At 39.7% G+C, this 23,114-nt stretch overlaps 1 protein-coding gene across 1 annotated transcript; it reads right to left on the bottom strand.

The window, feature by feature from the left end:
- Nucleotides 1–1,612: 1,612 nt before the first annotated feature.
- gpr37b (G protein-coupled receptor 37b) lies at nt 1,613–17,453 on the bottom strand. The gene is made up of 2 exons (XM_079335565.1): nt 15,639–17,453; nt 1,613–3,022 (listed from the first exon to the last, which is right to left on the bottom strand). The coding sequence occupies exons 1-2, from the start codon at nt 16,665–16,667 to the stop codon at nt 2,204–2,206; spliced, it is 1,848 nt and encodes a 615-aa protein (XP_079191691.1). The 5' UTR covers nt 16,668–17,453; the 3' UTR covers nt 1,613–2,203.
- Nucleotides 17,454–23,114: the final 5,661 nt, after the last annotated feature.

Here is a 23,114-nt window from a genome sequence, read left to right as displayed (position 1 = left end):
TAAGCTAACGTCAGCAACATTTGTTAGATAAAACACAGTGTCTTTTTAATTTGAATGTTATACAATTAAAGGCGTTATGTTGTTTGCAAAGGCTACCACATCTTGTCAAAACATGATATTTTTTGACAGTAAAATAATTGAATTCATGACAGTTACTTTGCTGTATTAGCTTCAAACCTGTCTTCGGCAAAGTAGCTAGACATGGTGATGATTTCAGCAAGCATGTTAGACACTTTTGCACATTCTACACTTTAGAACTATTAGTCTGTGTTTAAAAAGTCAAATTTGGTGTCATCTTTGAGTTTATACACACGTGGTAGCACTTACTTTTCAGTTGTAGTAAATAACTCGTATGAATACTAAAAAGCTAATTTGTACAGAATTTCTTCTAAAACAGTGAACTAATTTTTAGTACAAATATATAAAAAATCCCTGTATATTTACAGTCTAGCAATTGTATTTACAATGAACATTTGGAGAATTGGCACTTTTTTGTTATAATAATTAAATAATGTGTTTTGACTACCCAGTAGTTGGTAGATAAATAGTGCTCATGTTTATGTAATAAAACTATCAGCAATGATTATTTTATTCCCATATATAAGAACAGAAAACTTATTGTAAAAAAAAAATAGATAATGGAGTATTATTGCATTTTTGCATCTCTACAAGTTAACACTGTCCCCAGTTAATTACCATATTGATAGTATCCAAGTCATATTTGAACTCTGACTTCTTGCTGTTATTCAAAGTAAAGTGTTGCCAGACTTGTTGTCTAGGTGTCACACCAAGGTCACGCTAGCAAAAGCTGGATTTACACTCAAGAAATCTCTGTCCTTGATAGCTCTGTGAAATGCATCGATTCTTTCTCTCTCACTCACCCCACTTCATTTATTGGAGAGTCACAGATAACTGTAATCTGTCTTCTTGACCAAAAACACAGTCCCCAGATCAATTACTTGTGATTCTAAGTCGAACCGATGGACCTGTTGTTTACAGTGCATTCATCATAAGAGCACCAAAAAAAGAGTACAGATTATATACAGCCCGACGTGTGAGGCGTAACATGATACAACAGTGTAGTGCAGATTTTTATATTCAGTACAGTCCATGCTGAGTCCATACCTTTCAGTTATATTCCAGTCCGGTATGTATTTTCTTTCCAAGTTCTTCAATTCAATCTGTAGTTTTTAATTTGTTTCCATTCCACTTCATTCAATTCTAAATTCGATTTCAGTAAGTCTATTCCAAACATCCAAATTCTTTGTAGATGTTTGTCTGAGACCAGCCCAGTTGTGTTTAAGTCCGCTTGATATTTTTCAGTGTAAGTATTCTTGTGTACATGGGGAATCCACTCTCCTCTTTGTTGTTCTCCTGCAAAGACGTGCTGAGCTAGTTTAATTACCATAAGCCTTGATCCCATGTGTGCTGCATTATATGAACTGTACATTTACAGCTGTATAGTCTGTAAACAAAGTCATGTAGGTCTATAGGCAGTATCAGCCCAAATGTTTATCTGGGTGGTGTGTTATTATACAGAGCTGAACTCCATTTTCTGTTTTGTTTTTTTTAATGGATACATTTCCAAAGGGATTCACGTTGATTATTTTTAAATCATGACAAAGAGTGTCTTTCATTTTAACATTTTGTGACACATCCTGTACACACTGTTGGCTACATGTACATTATAGTGTACAGTATACATTGTTTGTCAGGAAGTTAACAAGGCCTAGGGGATCTATGGCATTTCTTTTTGCTGTAGGATAAGATAATTTTAAGAAATGTATCTGATTTAAATCCCTTGAGAAGATCCAGACAGCATTGGGGTTAAAAAGCCATCCCATCTGTCCAAAGATATTTAGGCATACACGGTCTACGGCAGGGACAGTTTTAAAGGATTCAGGCTGAATTGCTAAAAATATGTACTGACCCTGTTTGAAGAGCACCCCAGGGTATGAATGGGTTATCTTTCCTGTAAAACAAGTGTAAAATAGTTACTGTAAATGTACAGTATTTCTGAAGGAAATGAACACTGAGGACGTAGGACACTGGCTGAATGTGATTATTTAGAGTCTGACTTTATCCATGCTCCCATTTAAAAGTGTGATCAGATCGGGTAAGGCAAATTTCTCCAAGCCAAGTCTGACAAATGCTAGCCAAAAGCACGGAGGTGAAATCTCCATCCCTTATGAGAAATGTCTGTCTAGCAGTTGGAGCCTGCCGGTGTGTAGTTACTGAGCTCCCTGCGGATGGTGCTGAAAGGCGACAGCTCAAGCTCAGTGGTGCACTCGTGTTCATTATCGTCGCTGGCCGTAGCTGAAGAGGGGGCATGGTTACAGCAGCAGCAGCAACAGCAGCAGTCCAAGAAGGCCCTGCCCAGTGGACGGCAAAGAAGAAGCAGCAGTGCAGGTGTGACGGCGGCCCGACAGAAGAGAAGCAGCTGGGAAAGAAGGTGTAGCACAGACATGGTGTGCTCAGGAACACCTGCTGCCATGTAAGCGGAGACAATGTTGCAGATATTCTCAGGCACTACACATGCACCATAAACAATTGCTAGTGCCACAACAGTGCAGTTCATCTGGCTTTCAAGTCGTATCTGCTTCTTGTTGCTGCGCACACTTGCCTGTTCTGCACGCCGGATCTTTCGTGCCGTCACCAGTGAGCACCCAATTGTAAAAAGGGTGGGGAGGCAGAAGTAGCAGCCGAAGCACCACCACAGCCGAGCTCCCTCATATGTCAATCCCAGCACGTACAGCATGTCAGGAAGGGAAGTGGATATCCTGATAATGCAGCGTTCAACAGGAGGCTCGTCTGGCATCCCTGTGTCCTCGGTTACCAGCTGTCTGATAAGGAGCTCTGGAAGGGCCAAGAGGAGAGCACCAATCCAGATGACAGCTAGCTTTGCAGTAGTGGAGGTGCAATTCTCAATCATCTCATAGTACATCTGGACGTTGGTGGCAGCACGGAAGCGGTCAATGCAGAGCGCACACAGGGTGAAGGTAGTGACACCAAGGGAGGCCACCTGAGGAAAAAAAGATAGAACACTTTAAATCAGAATCAAAAGCTGTTATTCCTTTAGGAATTTTCCTCAGGGACGAGCAACTTTAGGAGGTACGCTGTGCATTTCCTTATGTACTAAACAGTCCCAGGGATCTTGTTTTACATCCTACAAGGTCTCTGCTCTACATATTGGTACTGTGTGACTCTTTGAAAACACAAGTCCTGTTGTTTCGGAATGACATGCTACATATTTAAGATAAGTGGGGCATTAAGTTATCTGACTTGTTGTGATAATATGCTCAAATATTTTGAGCACTCACAGGAAGAAGTGGCTAATATTGATTTCACTATTATTTAACATCCAGCATGGTACTTAATGCAGGGTAAAATGCTTGGGAGGAATACTCTTGCTGAATTGCGATTTATGTTGAAAGCTGTTTTTTGCCTTTATTGGAAAAGAAGGCTGAAAAGACACCGGAAATGTTGGAAAGAGTAGGGGATGACATGCTGCAAGGTGACATGGTCTGATTGAAGCCCACAGCTGCTGCGACAAGGACTACAGCTTCTGTAAATGGTGCACTCAACGTAACCACTTGGCTATTGGCGCTCCCTGCAATTTATATTAAATAGGTAAAAACCCCAGAGTTGAGCAGTGGTGAGGATTTTTACTAATGAAAAATTACCATTGCAAAGCTACTTTTGTTTTCTTTTTATATTTTGGGCCCTTATTGCCTTTAAGAGATAATACAGCTTGACAGACAGGAAGTAAGCAAAGAAAGTGGGGGATGACATTTACTAAACAGAACAGTTTGAAATCAGCATCAGGATTAGGAGGACATGCAACCACTAAGTATTGTATCATATGACCAGGTGCCTTCTCCACAAACCAGCAACCTCGGTGTAACTTTTCATTCATAAGCAGCGTTTTCTTCATGGATCTTTGAAACTTGGAGGGAACAAAACCAGGCATGAATGAACTTTTTAGTCTCTTAAAAACAAGTTCCTGGGATTAAAAAAGCGGTGTACTTCTTTACTTACGTATACTGTATGTCAATCATTTGTAATTACATTGATATGGTTTTCAATTGTGGTGCCTTTAGAGGAAATTCATGCCTGAAGAGAAACATATATAACCCTCAGAGTTTACATCAACAGCAGATAATGCAATCCAATTTCAACTGACAAATGGGCTGAGATGTGTGTAATATTGAAGTCAAGCTTGTCAGGTATTCAGCCTTTTATGAAAAAAAGAATAACAATGAACAGACAAAATGATCTCCAGTGCAGAAAATAGTCTGACATTATCTTGCAGAATCTTAAAGAAAAGCTGCCAGTTAAGTAAACAAGTAGATCCACATGCCTGACACACAAATAAAGGCCTTTCTACGAGCTGACAAGTCAGCAGCCTGCCCGTAAATAAACAACTGGACACACTGTAATGGTATTGGCTGTAGGTGCACCTGATAGTCGTGTAATTACAAGCAGTGGCACAATGGAACGCTTGAATCTGCTATTAACAGTGTAACATGTGAGTGAGAATGTGTGTGAAAGAGAGAAAGGAAAGCAGACAGGAATAGAGACACAGCCAGCAAGTGACATGGTGGATTATAAACTGTTGTTACTGCATTCATTCATTCAAATGCATTTCGCACCCTTTACTCAAAGCGAGTTGTACTAATTAACAGACTTCCTTAACATTTCATTGTTTTCCCAATGACGTGTCAGTCAAAAATGTCCCTTTTACATTTTTTACAGCTATTAGGCAGTATTGCTTTGACATTCTCAATGCAAAAAAACATCAGAGAGCACATAAATTTCCACAGCATGGGAAAGCATCTGTTGGATTAACAGCCATTTTGGCAGAGTGGGCACCCTGCAAAGCAATGTTCTGCAGTTCGAGTGTGTGCATGTGTGCCTGTCTGTCCCTACATGAACCAGCTAACTCTATAATTTCGCCTCCGGCATCAACTCTCCATCCTGCCTTACCTTCCTTACCTTTCCTCACTCTCCCTTATCTCTTTTCTTCTTTTACTCTTCATTCTCTCCTTGTGCTTTGTTCCACTTTATATACCACTCCTTCCTTCTCTCTTCCCTTCATATCAAATTTAATTACACAAGCAAGCTTCCCAGATGGCCCCATTGAGCCTCGGCTTTAGAGCTTTAAACACATACATCCTGGACAGATATAGATGTACAAACTACACACGATGCAAGCTGTTTTGTGTGTATGCCGGAAACACACACACATGCGCACACACCTACAAACACACACTGACCCCATGACACACATGGATGTCCTAACCAGGCTAATGAAGAGCGACCATGCGAAACAGGGATGAGAAAGTGGGATAAACAAAGCACCTACAGGCTCCAGCATCCTTCACTATAACTAAGGTCTTTGTGACTGTGCTGAAGGGTACTACAGTTTGTCACATGCAGTTTTTGCGACAATCTTGTGACTGTAATAATAGCAAATTGTTATGCACTATATCCAAAGTACAACAATAATCATTCATTAGGTATTCAAGTGAGGCAGCTTTACTCCAAAGTAACTTGGATTCGCTCTAAACGAAGTGTATTTATGTAAGTATTTATTCACACTTTGGGCAGATTAAGCCTTTATGTGATTATGTCAGAATTTAAGTGCACTTGGAAGACTTTGTCATTTTACAGTGAGTTACCCATACTAAGAAAGCCAGTCTGAGAAGCAGTCTTGAGCTATAGCCCTATTTCCATTTTCATTTCATTCCTTTAAAAGTTTATCAAGCTCATTTAAAGTTGCATAGACGTGATTGGGTTTGTCGAACACATTCAAAATCGAGAAATGTTCCGATATCGTTTTTTGCTAACTGATACAAATATGTAGACTACCATATCTATCTCTACCCCTTTCATAGCAGTGGTTAAAAAACAAAGTGTTTACTACTTGTCATGCATGGATGTGATAGATATTGCAATCCTTGTTGTAGTATGACTTGGTTAACCGCAGGAATCCTTGTAACTAAGGTGACCCCCCGAAGCTAACATAAAATGTACAGTAATTGGGCATATATATGTACATTATTAACTAACAAGTAAGTATAAACAGAAAATGACATGACGTAAAAGAAAAGAATACATATATATAGTTTGTACTATAATTATGGCGCTTTAACACTTGGAAAATATTGTAGACAAGTTATTGAATTTCCAAATTGAGATAAATGTTTTAACCTTAGCAGCCAAATCTTTCACTCCCACTTTTCCTGTAATTATTTCTGCCAGCCCCCAAGTAAGTTTTCCTGGTGAAGAAGGGGTGGGCTGATGTGACCTTAGAATATATCTATGCAACCAGTGTGCTCTCCATGCAAGCTTCTTTCTGTTTTGTGTCTGCCAGAATATTCTTCAATACTCTTCTGTTGATTTTGTAAACTATACAAAGCATTGTTTGAAAGTCAAAATCTGCTGTCACAAAAGACTCTGTTGCTGTCACAGATACAGAGATTACAGATACAGTAGAAAGGGAGGGAGGAGGGAGGACCCAATTGTAGGTATAAAACAAAAAGGTGATTTATTCCAACAAAAGGCAAAAAAACCCTTCAAAATAATAAATACAGATAATCCAAAATGCATAAATCCAGGGAGCAGAGGGAAATAAACGACGGGCTACAGATTAAACAGCCTAAACATGACGCTCAACAAACTACAATGAACTGACAAAAAAATAAATTTCCCCTGTGTGACAAAAGGATATCTTAGATTTGTTTTTATAATGCATTAGCTCTTTCTAGGCATTGTCCATGAAGAAATGAGTAGCACTCTGGTGCACTTTTGGCACTTAAATTGAAACAGAGTTTGACACAAACTGATTCCCAAACAAATAAAAAAACCTTTCACCTTCAATTTATTGCCGAAACAGATACAGTATATGGCAGCTGTGCTCACTCGATTCTCTATTATTCTGAAGTGTTGATACCTTTCACTGAAATTACACTCGCTGAGATTTAATCTACCATCTCCCATCACTATATTGTTAACTGTTCAGGACAGATGTTTTATTTTTGAGGTGCTTTTCAGAGCTTCTTGTTTGCATTTGCAGTTACACAGGCACATCAAGCAAGCACACCTGTAGTTCCATATGTGATAGTTTTAAGTATAACACACAGTATACAAATACCCATCCAGCATACATGGACAGGTGCTTGCACATCCTGAATATTTCATGGTTTGAACAACAGGGTTGGAACAGCTTTAAAGGCTGTCATGGAGGACCAGGAAAGCCAGCTTTGATCAGCGTGTTTGGGGCGGAGAGTGAGCGTTGGGTGAACAAGTGAAGCTTTGTGCTACAGGGGAGATGACAGATAGAGAGTCCAGAGTCAGGCCTGGTGGGGTGATGAAGCTGTGTTTGTGGATGGGGTTTATGCAAATGAGAGACCAAGAATCAGGGACAGAAGAATGGGGAAAAAAGGGCAGAGGAGTGGGAGAAAAAGAGGGATGAAATAGAATGAAGAAATAAAATGCAATGTAGAGGGACATATCACACGAGTGAGAGACAGTTCAAAGTGACAGGAAGACAGCAACAGGACATCTTTAGAATGATTAAAAATGTTAATGTGACATTTCTTCCAAACAGTGGCTTGACCCTGTCATGTTCATGCTCATTTCACCTGCTTTAAAGATGGCAGGGTTGCCTCAAGGTTGAAAAACGTGTTTTAAAGTATTATAATTTTAATCTGAAATGCATTTTTCTTAAATTAACAGGATTTTATTTTATTTTTTTTGCAAAAAAGCCAAAAGAAGGATGAGAAAATCAATAATACATTAAGCAGGGCTGCGGCCCGGGTTCGATTCCCGGTCAGGGAACTAACTTTGGTGGCGCAGTGGCATTGCACGCGTCCCCATATACCGAAGCACAGTCCTCGCGCGGGTGGCCCGGGCTCGCGTTCGGCCTGTGACAGACCCCCCCACATGTCTCTCCCCACTCTCGCTCCCCTCTTTCCGACCCTATCCATTTTCCTCTTAACAATAAAGGCTAAAAAAAAGCCAGAAAAAACAACTTAAAAAAAATAAATACATTAAGCGTCAGTGTACAACTGGCTTGCCTAAAATAGCAGCAGAAGAACCTTTTTGGAGTTGTGTAATTTTTTTGAAACCTGAGAAACAGTCTCCCATATAAAACCATTAGTAGTTTACTAACAAACAACTTCGCTAAGCGCATTTGCTTGTTGTCAATGGTTGGTTATGAACAGTGATGGCACCCCTTCCATGTCTGTAAGTTAAATAAAGCACGGGAGCCAGCTAGCTTAGTTACCAGTTGCCCACTTATGACTAGGTTTAAATTAGCAGTTGTGGTTTAAAATTTTGTACCTAGCTGAAAAATATTCTGCCATATTACCCCTATAAAACTATATAAGCGGTCCGCATGTTAAACTAGACTAACCTAACTGTATTGTATCGACCTGAGATTATTATCATTTCTCTGCATGATGGGTGGTATGATACAATAAATATGGTATGGGGACTTCCCAAAAGGTTGAAGTAATCCTTAAAAATACAGCATCAAGATCAGGTTCTGTTTATTTTACATCTGCATTCTTTGGCCTTCTTTAATAGGTGAGGTCAATTTTGCTCTTCATGTCATCCATTTTCTTTCAAACCTTGGACATCAAGGATTCAAAAAAGAACAGAAGAAAATGTCTTTCATCTACAACAAATGTTTTCAAGGTTCTAGGTCTCCATCTGCACAGCATGTGAGAAAGACATTTTCCCTGAGTGCTGTTTTTAACAACGGCCCATTAACTTCCTGATTAAAGGTCCCGTGAGCTGGTGGCACATAGGTCTTGTATTATTAATTGGGTCTTAACAAGGACTGGTGGAGCCTGTGTGGCCACACTGTGACTACAGCCACTGTCAGGGGTAATGGGTGTTATCAGGTGATGAATGGGCTAATGTGAAAACACAACAACACAAACACACACACACACATACAGTCTGATCGTAATGAGGAACAGAGACAAAGGGGCTATTCCAGCTGCAGTCCTGTTTGTAAGTTGAGTGTGTGACCCAGTGCAGGCTCCAGCAGACCATAACTCTAAGCAGAGACACTGCTCCTGACAGCCGCCATCAGTCTCACAGCTGGACAGAGACAGGAAACTGATGTTTGTGTGTGCGTGCAACCAAATGTGTGTCTGTGCACATCCACAGTTATGCAGAATATTTTAATAAAATGTACATTTCATTGTGGGTATGAGTGTATTAGGCCATGTGGTAAATATATAAAGAGACGGGGTGTTGAAAACTACGACTAATTAGCTTAGTATAAAGACTGAAAACAGAAGGAAAAGGCTAGCCTAGTCCTTTCCAAAAATAACACGCCTCATACAACACCTCTAACTCTATGTTGGAGCCTTCTATCTGTCATATTTATACAAAGTTGTGGTCTTAAAGGTTGTTCCACTTCAGGGTTTCACAAGCTACTTGGAAAATGTTATTTTTTTCTGATAAAATAAAGCTTACATTAATCTCCTTAGAGAAATGTTACAAGTAAAGCTACATCAACAAAGCAAAACTCGCTTGAAATATTTTTGTTGTATTGAACCATTAAAATTCTAAGTTATTGCCATCATCATTATTTTACTTGGACCACTCTAAAGTAATGTTATCTTCTTACCTTAATGCAAATAACTGTGATAACCAATATCATTTGTATTTCCTTCAATGATAAAACCCCCATATTTCAGAGTCATTATTTTCTTCATTTACTATAGTTTACTTGTTAATTTTCTTATTCTGTATTTTCCCGCTACCACACTTCTTCGTCAATGCAAGACCTAAGCTGATAAAACTATCATATTAAGGACAAATGACTCTACCAACTCCCTCCTGATTAAAGTAAACTTTTTTCGACCAAGCACCAGAAATGTAACCCCATGGGGCTGCAAGACACCGTGTGAAGAATGTTGCTGCAAATGAAAGCTCAGAAATGGACCTGGTTATCATCAGTTCTCAAAGATATTATTAACATTCAGTCTTTTACTTTTTTTGTTCTAGGAACAAAGCAGGCTCAAATAGCACGGAACAGAAATCTGATGGAATTCATGAGTCAGAATCTCTTCTCCCATATATCTTCGTCGTTCTTTTCTTAAATTCAATCAGTACCGATGGTACAGTTTCTCCCTATATGCTGTTGCTTTTATTCCTGCCATAATTTGTTCAGTATATCTGAGCCAGTTTCTTGCCTACAATAAATTTCTCCTCCATTAAATTAAATCCTCACATGTGGCAGATTTCCCCTGGACATTAAAAAATGCATTCTCTTCTTAGTGTGCAGTAGCTGCTTAAAAAAAGTTCCAGGTCATTGATCCCTGTCTAAGAATGTTACGTTTGAGGAAATATAAATATCAATTGCTTTCATATTAAATTTTTCTCATTTTCTATGGCATCTGCCAACCTGTTACATGTTGATCTGAAACTGATACGCTGTTCCTGTTCTTTTTTTATTGCATCATCAGCACAGGCAGAAGATCGTCCAATGAATATTTACATGAATAGTAATTTATATGGATAATTATTAATTGGGCTGATTGGAACCAACAGCAAGCCTAATCTTCACTTTTGTTTTTATATGGTCTTGTCTCATTATATAAAGCACAATATCTACTGATCCATGGACAACGAGCTGATTGAATGGACTCACCATCATGCATAATGTAGCAAGTAATTATAGACCCTGAATAATTTACATATCATCCAATTAACGACCATTGGTGTGTCTAATAGACGGGCAGAGGGAGGGAACTATGTAGTTGCAATGTGTTGTGTTATACGTGTATGCATTCAGTGGGTGTGTGTGTCTGTGTGCCCAAATGCATTCACACTGTATGTACGGAAGTGCATTGTGCACGTGTGTGTATGTGTGTGTGTGTGTGTGTGTGTGTGTGTGTGTGTGTGTGTGTGTGTGTGTGTGTGTCTTCCCCCTGAGGCCTGCTTCTAATCACTGATAGCTGATGCAGAGAGAAGAGAGGGGGAGAACAGCCGTGGGCAGTGATCAGTGCAGAGAAGGCCATCCCACCCATCTGGAAGATCAGCACACCCCACTAACTTTGTGCATGTGCACATATTTGTGTGTGCTTGTCTACAGGCCAGATAGTTTAATATATAGACAAATGTGGATAAACAGACCATTTTCTTTATTCACTTTTCAGAAAAGGCACATTAGATCTTGTTCATTTTTGATTGCTATATTCTTTGGCGTTTTGTTTCAACATTAATTTCCTACTTGGTGATCAGTGGCAAAACCAAAGGACTTTCAGCAAGGGGACTGGGTCTCTTTTTCTGTAGCAAGTTGAAACTGAGGTCCTTGAAAGTTGACCTTTTCTGTCGTGGACACTTTAGTCATGTAGCATACCTATGTTTAATCTGGACTATGTTAGTAACAACTGTTTGGCCGCTAAACCTTACTTAATTGTTTCTATGTTCCAGAATCTTGATAGTATTCTTTCCTCTCCTCATAATATTAATAAAATATAGCAATAATACCTAGTATTAACCCAAGCACTAATCCCAATACCAGTGTGATTAAAAAATGTATACATCAAGCTGGCAGAAAACAGGAAGAAGAGCAGGGTTGGGGGAACACAAATTAATCATGGGGTCAGATTGGTGCATTGACTTGCATAACTAGCCTACTCATTGATTTCCAATTATATATCTAGGCCGGAAGACTTGTTATAGGCTACAGATACTGATATCAGAATATAAAACACTACTGTTATAGCCATGGCTTTATAGCTCAGATTCATATTCTTTGCACAAAATATCAAAGGGTCTCAGCACGCTTTCAGTCTAACCAAAAGTTGTTTATATCATTGATAACTTCACTGAATTATTTTCAAAGTCTTATTTGATGTCTTATATTAAGCTATCTATAACAGGCATATATATCTGATATTAAATACAACAATGTCATATGTTGAATCATATGGCCATTACACAAGCTGCCACATGAAATCTGTAAGTAAGAATGTGTGGGTATAAAGCAAGTGATTGGACCTTTAGTCATCAACTTTTTGAAATATATATAGAATGAAAGACATTAAAGGTACCTGGGCTCTCCTGGTTCTGTGAAATGGCCACATATTTCTACAGAACCATGAAGAGAAACCAAATTTGTATGAGTTGCAAGATTGAATGTGAATGTGTCAAGCTGATGTATGTCCTGCCATTACCACCAATTTCAGCGCAATGCATGGGCCTACCTCTGGCCCTGTGTGGCTCCTTGCAGCTCACTCTTTTCCCCAATCTATCACTTTCTGACTTTCCTCAGCCTATTTCTTGCTTCACTCCAATAATCTGTTTCTCCCTCCTCTGCCTGCTGAAGCCCACTGTACCATATAAAGACAGCCTATACCATATTGTACAACACAGCAGCAAGATGTACGAGGCACACATACTGAACGATTCACCACAAACTTGAGCGTAAAATGGTAAAGTATGACAGAGAAATGCAGAGAGGAAATGTGAGCTAAACGTTTCAGCAGCAGAACTTTCTGTAATCTGTTTCAGCACATATAGACTCAATTACAGATACAAAATTCAACTTCACACAGATGATACCATCCTTTTTTATCTAAAAGCAGGGACATAAAAATATATCTAAAGTTGTAACATATTTTTCCACAAAGAAACAACATTTTCGCTCCTTGGCTATTTAATTGATACAAACGTTTATGCTTCATACTATATATCATCTGGTAAAAGCAGGCCAAGAAAAGCCGGCCTGTTTGTGGAAAGGCCAATACACAACAGAGGTATGAATGAGCCCTTAGAGAGTTGTGAGATTTATGTCCCACATGATGTTCACAGCTGTAATTAGCTGTAAATCAGGGTTAAGAAAGTGGGTGTAAACACAGCTGGTTGTCTACAACTGAAAGCTGTACAATGAACAAATGTGACAAAATAACAATTGATTTCACTCTGTTTGTATAAATTGCATTGCATATTTTACCATTGTACAGCTACTCTTTCCAAATATACTGTATTAGAAACAAATGTTTCTTATAGCACCTACACAGCTTAAGATGTGCAGTGTCTATATGAGGGATTGCATATGTGTCATGCTGATGTATGTCTTGCCATTACCACCAATTTCAGCACAATACATGGGACTACTTCTGGCCCCTCATGATGTGCTGTGTCTGTTACTAGCATAATCAAAACAGCTTGTAAACTACTATGATGTTGTGCTGCTAAGCGTTAACCAACAGGCCTCTGCCAATAAAACGCAGTGATTTGTAAGCATCTCTTCATTTTGAGTTTATGAGACAAAAACATTTTAATGTCACAGGGTTACAGTAGCATGATTCTTAGATGAACCTTGACAAATGACTCAGTTCCCCCTCTGACTAATAAAATGCTTTCTGCACCTGTTATTTTCTTTACTTTAGCCTACTTTCAAGTCTAATCCTAATCAGCTATCAGGTGTAAAAACTCAATTATTGCACATTAGTTTTGCCTGTTTTAGCTGCTCTGTGCCTCATTTCCAAAAGGAGTTTTATGCAGCATGAAAACGAAGCGTGTCTGACATTCTGGCTGCAACCCACGTCTTTATTTTGTGCAGAATCCTTGCAGTTTTCCTGTCATGTTTCCTCACATCTCACACCGAAGATTTGTTTTTCTCTTTGAGGTTTTGGAATAGTCCAAGCTCTACACAACACAGAACAAAACAAGGTTTACTAAAGGCACCACCTAGGGAGGCTCACTCAGGGGACTGTGATAAAATATCTTTACAACTTTCTTATATTATGCATGCACACACGTATGAAGCCTGGTTTTCATATGAGCCTGAATGTGTCTGTGAGAACATTATGTGTACTTTCAAGCATGTGTGACAGAGATTGTGTGTCTATATTTCAGGCAAAATGTTCATGTCCCTGGTGACTGAATTTGGGTTAAGTGAAGAATAAAGTCACTCCATAGGGTGAAATGTGTGTGTTTCTCTGAATGATCCACAGAGAGAGAATGGGCCCCAGGCTGCATTATTCACGGCCTTGTTTGACACACACATCCCAACACACACACATTCTGGGGACAAAATAAAACCACATACAAGCCCCCAGTATGTTTTTCTGATAGATATGCTCTATAAAAAACATATCTTAACATACATACTGTATATCTTGCATTCATAATATACATTTGCACTTCCAGATATTAAATCACATCCTGTGGTTCTTTGGTAGCTCATATGCAATAACACAGGGAGGGGGCGGTGTCTCCCCCTGATCCCCAATTAATTAAAACACATGCACTCACAATGTATTTGCAAATAACATCAGATACTGCACATGTTTATGTGGTCAGTGAGGAAGAGCTTGAATGCAATACAGCAGCAGCAAAGACAAAATGGTGCAAATGCCTGTGATCTGTACTTGACAATAACTTGGAGCACTGCAAATGCATGTGAAACTTTCAGTGGCCCTTTGACTCCAGCAAAAAAAATTAAAATGGCTGAAACGGCACCAATGACTCGAGATATGATCTGTTATCATGCAGACCTATCAGTGAAATCATTCCTCAATCGAGAGACTATAAAACTGCATTTGAAGACACAAGAAAAATCTGTCATCTTTCTGCTGTACATGCCTGAAATAATCTTTTTATTTCAGAATTTATCACATCATAGCGTTTGTCGTTCTTGAAAGCAAAAGGGGGATAACAACACACCTTTCACCTACTTGTGTTACCACTGCAAGACGTCACAGCCTGTCTGGAGTCTCTGGAGGGTGGGGCCTGCCTGGCTATAGAAGCTAAAGAAACTCTGTTTCCTCTAATCTATTCTTCCCAGGGTTTGGTTACATTTTAGGCTCATGCAGCACCCCCCCCCCCCCCCCCCCCCCCCCCCCCCCCCCCCTCCACCCCAACGCCATTGCATTCAGTAATCTTTAAAATGCTTTTGGGCTAAGATAAACCTTGAAAACCTCCCTTTGAATCCTCCCTTAAGCTAGGTTGTGACGATGCAACCGTGCAAAACAAGCTTAAGACCCCCATTTAAACAAAAGCACCTTGTGTGAGTGAATGTGGTGTGGCTGCAGTAAGGGTACAAAGGGAAGCATGGTCATGGTGTAAATAATCTGTGGAGCATCCACCACTGCAGAAAAACCAGTGTGTAAAGGACAAACATACAAAAGAGCAAAGTGGGAGAAGGTCAGAGTAGACAGGATGTAAGTGATATCATGTTAAATCCTAGTATGCATTCGTGTGTGTGTGTGTCTATTTTTGTGAGTGCCAAAGGGCTAGGTGAGGCTCTTTAGTGACTAACAGAGTCCCCTTGTTGTCAGCTAAAGTGACATCCTATAGTCTGTTTACTATCTGGCCAGTCAGGGATGTTAAACTGTAACTCTGACAGACTCAGAAAACAAGAGTGTGTTGCTTCATTTTCATCCCCCAGAGTGAAACAGATAATGCCTATTGTCACTACAGAGGTGTGATCACATTCAGACATGGTTGCTGATATGTAAATGACACTGGTTGAGGCCGTTTACCATCTGTCAGAGGGAGATACAGCCTGAAGGCATTGCTTCAAACGTCAATTACAATGCGATGTAATCTTCACATTTAGGGTACTACAAATAAAGGGGCAGCAATTAAAGCAAGTTTACCTCCACATAGGGCACAACTTTGCAGGTGAATTCGCCCAGCAGCCAGGACTTCGTCAGCTCATGAAACACCACCATGGGCAGGCAGAAGAGGATGAGCACAAAATCCCAGACAGCCAAATTAGCCAGCAGCGAATTGGAGATGCTCTTCATGTAGTAATTCTGACACACGATGCACAGGATGGCGATATTGCCCGCTATCCCAACCAGGAAGATAACTCCTGAGACGCACGTGATCGCGTAAGCGCCGTAAGTCTCGCTCGTCACCGGGTAAAAAGGGTTCTTGATTTCGTCCTGGAAATCCTGCGAGTTTGGCGGGGTGATCGGTGTGGCGTCCCAGGGGTTCTCCTCTCTGAAAGTGAAGAACTCAGGCCTCCTGGTGAAGAGGTCAAAGGGCAAGTCGGTGGAGGTGAGGGCCACTGGCTTGGGGATGGGTTCCCACGGCGACGCGTGAGGTTGAGCCAAAGCCGCCGCGCTTTTATTCTGGCGGTTTCTCCCCCACCTCTTCCAGGCTTTTTTCTGCTCGTCTTTTGTGCCTCTCTTGTGCCTGTCGCCATCCTCGGGTCCCCCTCCTCCGTCTCCCCGTCCCATTGAAGAGAGCTTAGCCGCATTGTAGTGTCCACCTGCTGGCGTCCCCGTGCCATTCAACTTTATCCTCCTATTATGGTGGCGCGTCAGGCCCAAGTGTGAGCCTGTGTTGGGATCCTCCACGGGTGTCACAGTCCTAATAAAGTCGCGTTTGTTGTGTCCAATCCGCCACGTTTCTTCTGCCACCAGCCTCTTCCAGGGGTGAGAGGAATTAAAAGTCCCCCGGAAAATTGCGCCCTCCGCCGGGGATGCACCTGTGGCGTACCCCGGTGAGAGCGCACGGTCCCGAGCTTTATTTGTATGACTTTCTCGGAGTGACCCATGCAAACTCCTGGAGGAGTATGTGCTACTGTTGCTCCGTGGTTCTCCGTTATATCTTAGTGATAATATTACATATGCATGTGCCAACAACACAAATAACGTCCTAGGCTGCAGAATCTGCATGATCCAGGAATTATTGAGCGCAGTTTCTTTAATCCTCACAAGTGCATTCTTGTATCTCAGTCAATACCCATGTTGGAGGTAGTGAAGAGGGGGGCTCAATCCTGTAAGTAAAGTGCTGCATTCATGATTTGAGCTCTGCAAACTTGTAAGTTAGATTCCGAATTCGTGTTGTGCACTATGCAGTATAGTCGCAAACACCAGCCCCTCCTGCAATATTCAGTCTTGCTTTTAAAGTCTTGACATTACCGAGAAGGACAGCGAATCCACCTTGAATGAAAAACAAGAGAGTAAGCGAAGGAAATGTTGCATATCCAGACACAGATTCCGCACAATCATCCAATGCCCAGCTTCCGAAAAGATAATTCTCTCTGCCTGTGTATGCCTTAGTTTGGAGGGTTGGGTCGCAGCAGCAGCAGCAGCAACAGCAGCAGCAGTAGCGTCAATGCGGTGCAGTCCGGGTATAGCCCACTATGTTGTGATGCACGAGACTACTAGGAGAGAGATAGGCAAAGAGAGAGAGGAAGAAGAGGGGTGGAGATGGGTCTGTTTCTCGTCCCTTCCTCCCTCCGCGTCCAGCGTCTTATACCTCCTTCTTTTTTGAAAACCGTGCGCTGGAAGAAGATTGTGCTCCCCTGGCGGCTAACCCCGATCTGTCACTCCTCATCCATCACAGAGCATCCAGCAGCCCCTTGAGCAGTCTATACGGCTACAGTCTCTCCCTCCCTCCAGGCAGACAAGCCAACCACGCCCGACAGACGTGCTAATAAATATATTAGCAAGATTCGAGTTTTTTTGTTGTTTTTTTTTTACGCACAGGCGGCGCTGTGATATCGACAGAGTTGGACAAAATCGTGCCATTTCATCATCTTGCCTGATTTGTTATGGAATAAACCTGACAGAAGGGAGAAATACATTCATTTAATCTCAATCAAAAACAACTGTTAAAAGAAAGAAACTGTTTAATCAAACATAATTATCCTGATTTTTCTTTGCATCAATGCCAGAGACTGTAAAAAGCTTTACTGCATAAATAGATTCGATTTCCCTCTTAGACATTGGCCCTAAGAAGATTATTATTCTCAAACTTCACATTGCACAAGCGGCAGATGAATTACTGATGATCATCACGATTGCGCTGTTACTGCATACTCACTGTAAAAATCTAGGCATGTCTCCTTAAAACCACTCATTGGATGGGCAATATAATCTTTTTCCAGCTGTGACTCGTTAAGTTTTAACCCCAAACGTGCTCAGTTTGCATGTCTTCAAGCAGAACAATCTTTGAAAGTAATCTCCACCCAGTTTGTTTAATCTAACTGTAGGGATACAGACATTGATTGTGACTTATTCTACATTTGCATGAATCAATAAATGCATCTTATCTCCATAACATTTGCTCTTACAAAAAAGAAGCTTTGAAGTCATATTTGAATACTGTAGTCATTAATTTGAAGACAACATGAAAAATCCCTTACAGACTTGATTCTGAACTAATGGCTAAATTTGCAATGACAGTATGTTGAACTATAAGAAAGAATGACTGAAGCATGCATATACACTAATGAGCATGTTTCTGGCATGTTTTACAAAGCATCTATATTATTAACAGAACATCTTTGATTCTAAGTGCTTCTAAGTGTTATTTTAAGTTTTTTTTTCACCACTTTTGTCATCAATATCATTTTCTTCTTCCCCAATTTCCTGCAGTTTACACTGTCTGATCAACTTAGTAAAGACAAATCTTAAGTTAATAAAGACAAATCCCTACTCTGCTATACTTTCTCCTATGCCATGGTATAAACACGGACTGAATACATCGCCTATAAATGGTACATGGTGCTGCAACCACAATCATACAAAAAAGGTTGCATATTAGCGTAATATACCTGCACATCATTACATCCTGTTCAAAACAAAATTCCTTATGAGGTTCTCCTGTTTGTTTCAAACCTCTATCTTGTCCTGGCTCACCCAACAGAACCCTGCTTTAATTGTTGGAGCATCAAAACTCTAGAAAAAAACTGCCAGCATTTAAAAACTGATACACTTTTGGACTTGTGTAAGAGAGACTTTAAGACTAAACTCTACTCTGTGTCCTTCTTCTCTTCTCATTATGATACCTCTGTATGTGTACTTCACTTTGTAAGTGTGTATCAGTGCAGTTATACATCCTATGGTGTGCATAATTTCATTGATTTTAAGATATTTTATCAGAAATATGATCTGAGTTATTTTGTTTTAATTCTCTAAAAGAAATTAAAAGTATAATCAGATAAGAAGATTAATTACAAGAGTCATAAATATACAATTTAAATAGAAAGCCTGGATAACAGTACTTGGAATATCTAGCTTAAAGTTACATACTTTTTTTTTTAAAGTCTAAAAAACTAAAAATGTCAAGTGTTGATGATGGCATCTGTGTTTAAAAAGGTCACTACAGTATTAAAGGATATATGGCTCCAGGGATTACAAGCACTCACAAATGCAAACCACAACCACCCCAGTACTGTATGTAGTACTGCAGCTCAGTCAATAATTCAAGAGCCTCTCAGGAGTAAATGAAATGAGCACATCATGTTTTAAGTGTTCTAAGTGCTGTATATAGACCTTTCACACCCGTGTAGCAGACCACAAACAGCAGTGCTAACAATGTGGAGTTAAAGGGAAAGTCTATTAAAGTCAGATAAACACATCTGAGAGGGCAAACATGCACATAAATGGAAGAATTTTGAGAATTACATATAATGGGAACAACGCAGACACAAGTGCAGTCATCCCTACCTTGGTATTTTTGAGTTTTCCGAAAAACATATGCAGTGATGAAAGACAGAGAGAGACAGGGGGGCAGAGAATTGGCAAACATTAGCGGACGGCTAGCTGGTGACCTTCTACATCAAATAGGTGATTTGAGCCAATTCCAACTGGGGAGGCACACACACACACACACACACACACACACACACAGACTGCACATTCCTACACAGCCAAGTAGCAACAGGGGGTGAGAGTATGGATAACTCGAGATGCTCGTGCCAAAGTCTTTTACTGGACTTGACTTATAGGAAGTAAATTCTTCATGTGAAGCACGACTTAGAAATTTCCCAGAACTCTTTGGGTGAATTTGATATCGTCCTTTGGATTTCCCATCACTTTTACACCTTAGGTTTTCTTCCGAGCGTGCATTCGTCCAATGAACCATGCATGTAAAAAAGGTACGTTTACCAAACCTGCCTAATCACTCAGTAAATGTTCACAGGTGAAATCCTTTAATTTACATTGTGTATTTGACCTTGAAAATACCATCACAGCAACTTCCAGCAGTATTTTAATCAGCTGTGAAGGCACAGGGCAACACTTCACATGTAATTATCATGTCTGTGTGTGTGTGGTCCCATGGTGACTCTTCTGCTTGTCGCTGTGTGTGTGTGGGTGGAGATAAAAGAAGAAGAGGTTTTTTCTGTCTCGCAGATGTACTCATGCATGGAAACACTCAACAGTTCAGACACAGAAGGACATCAAGGGCACACACCATGCGTCTACACGAGCACAAACAATCGAGTGTGCACACAGGGTACGCATACATACACACACACAGACACATACACAAAGTGAGATTACTAGGGCATTCAGGCTGCAAAGAGAACATACAAGATGGAAAAACGTGGAAATATTGATCATACACAGAAATACACAGAAAAGGAAACAATATAACAGTATTGCTCTGAAACTCATAAATCCACATGGATGCAGCCAAACACTCGAAACACTCGAATGCTAAAATAAATAATAAAAAAAGGATGTTCATTGCTCACACAGAAACAATTAATAGAGGCTTTAGAGCAAAATTTAATCACCTCATTGGATTCTAGGGCATAATTACAAACTCCTCTCCTTGTAGTGATGTCCTTCAGCATGCAATTTTGTAAAAACAAAAACGAATAACAATAATGTAAAAAAATAATATGAATATACTATATACGCTAAAATTAGCAATACTTTACATTGAGAGTAGATTTTGAACATGAAGAAAGAGAAGGGAGGACATTTGTTTAGTTCAACTTGCCAGACCTTCAGTTTCCAGTAACAGATTTTCTTAACATCAAATACAATGCTGTCATATGTGTTTAATTGATAAAAATAAACTGAAATGTAGTGATCATGTTATGTAAGGCAATGTGAAAAAAGGGAGCCTGAAAATGTTTTTGAGCTTGTTGTTAATCGTCTTATCTAACACCTACCTTGTGGTGCTGTTATAGGCATTAAAAATACAAAACAGAATCGTGAATGTTGCTCTTGTGGGTCATAAAGAGGCATCACTATTAAATTCAAGCTGTTTCAAAACTTATTTTTAAAAAACCTCTTCACAAGGCTTTAAAGATAGGAAAGAAGGATGGCAAATTATTTTTATAATTTCTTAGATTGTCATCTTGGACTTCAGAATTGAGTGAAAAATTCTGGACAAAAACCAAAAAAGAAAAAAAAGAAAAAGTGTCTTGCATTTAAACTGAACATATTTCAACAAAACTTCAAGATTGATGTGTCTATTACACCAGAATACATGAAATCAGCTGCGGGGCATGATGAGCTTCTCAACATGCTGCTTCACAATCTAAACAATGGTCTGTTGTTCTGAGAGCTTTTCACACAAAGTCATTGTTATCATGTAAGCTTCATCCCTTTATGATGGGAGAGAATAATCTGCAATAGTGTCAGCATATCTTCAGGAGGCTCTGAGTGATCATTCCTGCCAGGCATTGTAAACAGACAACTTACTCAGCGACTCTTAGCATATGAGAACATAAAGTACAATGCTGCCATCTAGTGGTGTTTATAGGAGTAGGAAATCTTTAGTGGATAGAAAATGACACTGAATAAGTCAATGTTGTACGCACCTCTGGTTTAAAAGAACATCTCTACTATACTGTTAAGGGTGCTGATAGTACGAATCTTCCTCTATTCGTTCAGTATGGGTACACTCTGAAGAAGTGATCTTGATATCGGCAGACTACAATCTATTCTGAGTAGCTATGATCATACTTGAAGAAACGTATATCATATGTAATCTCTCTGAAGCAAAATGTACTGACTCGATCAGCAGTGTGATAAGAGATTATTCTAAATAGATGCTTAGAGTAAAGGTAATATGATTCTCCATACCATGTATGGAGGAATCTAAACCTGGAAGGAATCTATGACGCATGCTGTGAACGGTATTTAACGGATGCACAGCGATCATTAAACTTGTCTGTCTTACAACCTGCATTAAGTCTCAGTGTGTATGTCAGATCCCCTTGGGTTATGCCGTCTTCTATCATCCAGTCTGTTTTATAGATTCAGCGTTAGGGACATTTAGTTAAACCCCTTACAGGTGCAGATGGATTTAAAATTCAAATATAAAGGTTTTACAAGTGTTCAATATACATGTAGTTATGTATGTTTATGTTTATTTATGTTTGTTTTGCAAGGCAGTTCGGTATGAAAAATCAATAAACATGCACCTTTTAAACAAAGATGACTTGTTTTTATTTGTTGTGATCATTGATTTATCAAGTTACTATAGAATTTTGTTCATTTTAAATGTGCTCCCAGTACAGCAACAATGCAACCTTGTTAGGCTGTGACCACTCGGTTAATTTTGTGAAAAATTCACAGTTTTGTTACGTTAGGGGACGACACTACTTATGGGAAAAACATGTTTGGCTAGACTACTTAATAAATAGAAGGCTGATTTTGTTTAATAGAGGACACAGTGGTCTTCGGAAAGACAACGGCAAACTCGACAGTGTTCACTGCTGCGTGCAATAGCACAACAAAATTACCTTGTTGTTTTTGCAGAAGCTCCCAGCTAGAATCACACATGGGCAGTAATATACACGCTCTGAATGGTCCTTTTCATAAAGCAAAGCTTTAAGGCAGCACTGCAGGATTTCTGTAAAAACATGGAAAAATAAGACTTTGTTTTTTTTCCTGAATGAAACATGTTAACTTTAGAAGAATAAACACATTAGAGAGTCTTTGTTACACAGTGATGCATCAAATACTTCACATTCGTCTTATAGTCAGCAACAATGACCTCCCTGTAAACAGTCAGTTTACTAAACAGTCAGTGTGGAAAAAGAGATCGGGTATGAAAGATGCAGATGAAGCGGAAGGGGGAGAGACAGGTAACTACTAACTACATATTATCTATGGTTTTCAGAGATAAAAAAAAACATTTCCCGAAGGAATGAATGCATTAGGAGGACAGTAAATGACCCTTACAGATTCAATTACAAGCTCTGTCATCAAACAACCAATGACCTTGAAAGAGAAGAATGGTTCTAACGATGCATGAAAAAACAGAAACACTTGACTTCTTGAACCTGACGCTTCATCACCAAACAACACTTAACTCTTCCACTTATATGAGGAATACATAGAAGGATGTTTACTGTTTTTCCACACAGA

Source organism: Symphodus melops (assembly GCF_947650265.1).
Source record: "Symphodus melops genome assembly, chromosome: 22".
NCBI lineage: Eukaryota > Metazoa > Chordata > Actinopteri > Labriformes > Labridae > Symphodus > Symphodus melops.
The sequence above is the reverse complement of the archived record's forward strand: the minus strand, read 5'-3'. Positions and strand labels throughout refer to the sequence as shown.

What these genes read in the sequence shown, in the direction of transcription:
- gpr37b (XM_079335565.1), bottom strand. Translation starts at nt 16,667, where the DNA reads ATGCAGATTCTGCAGCCTAGGACGTTATTTGTGTTGTTGGCACATGCA. An exon ending in AAGTTGTGCCCTATGTGGAG is followed by an intron (nt 3,023 to 15,638) that starts GTAAACTTGCTT and finishes TTTTTTCCTCAG; the next exon opens with GTGGCCTCCCTTGGTGTCAC.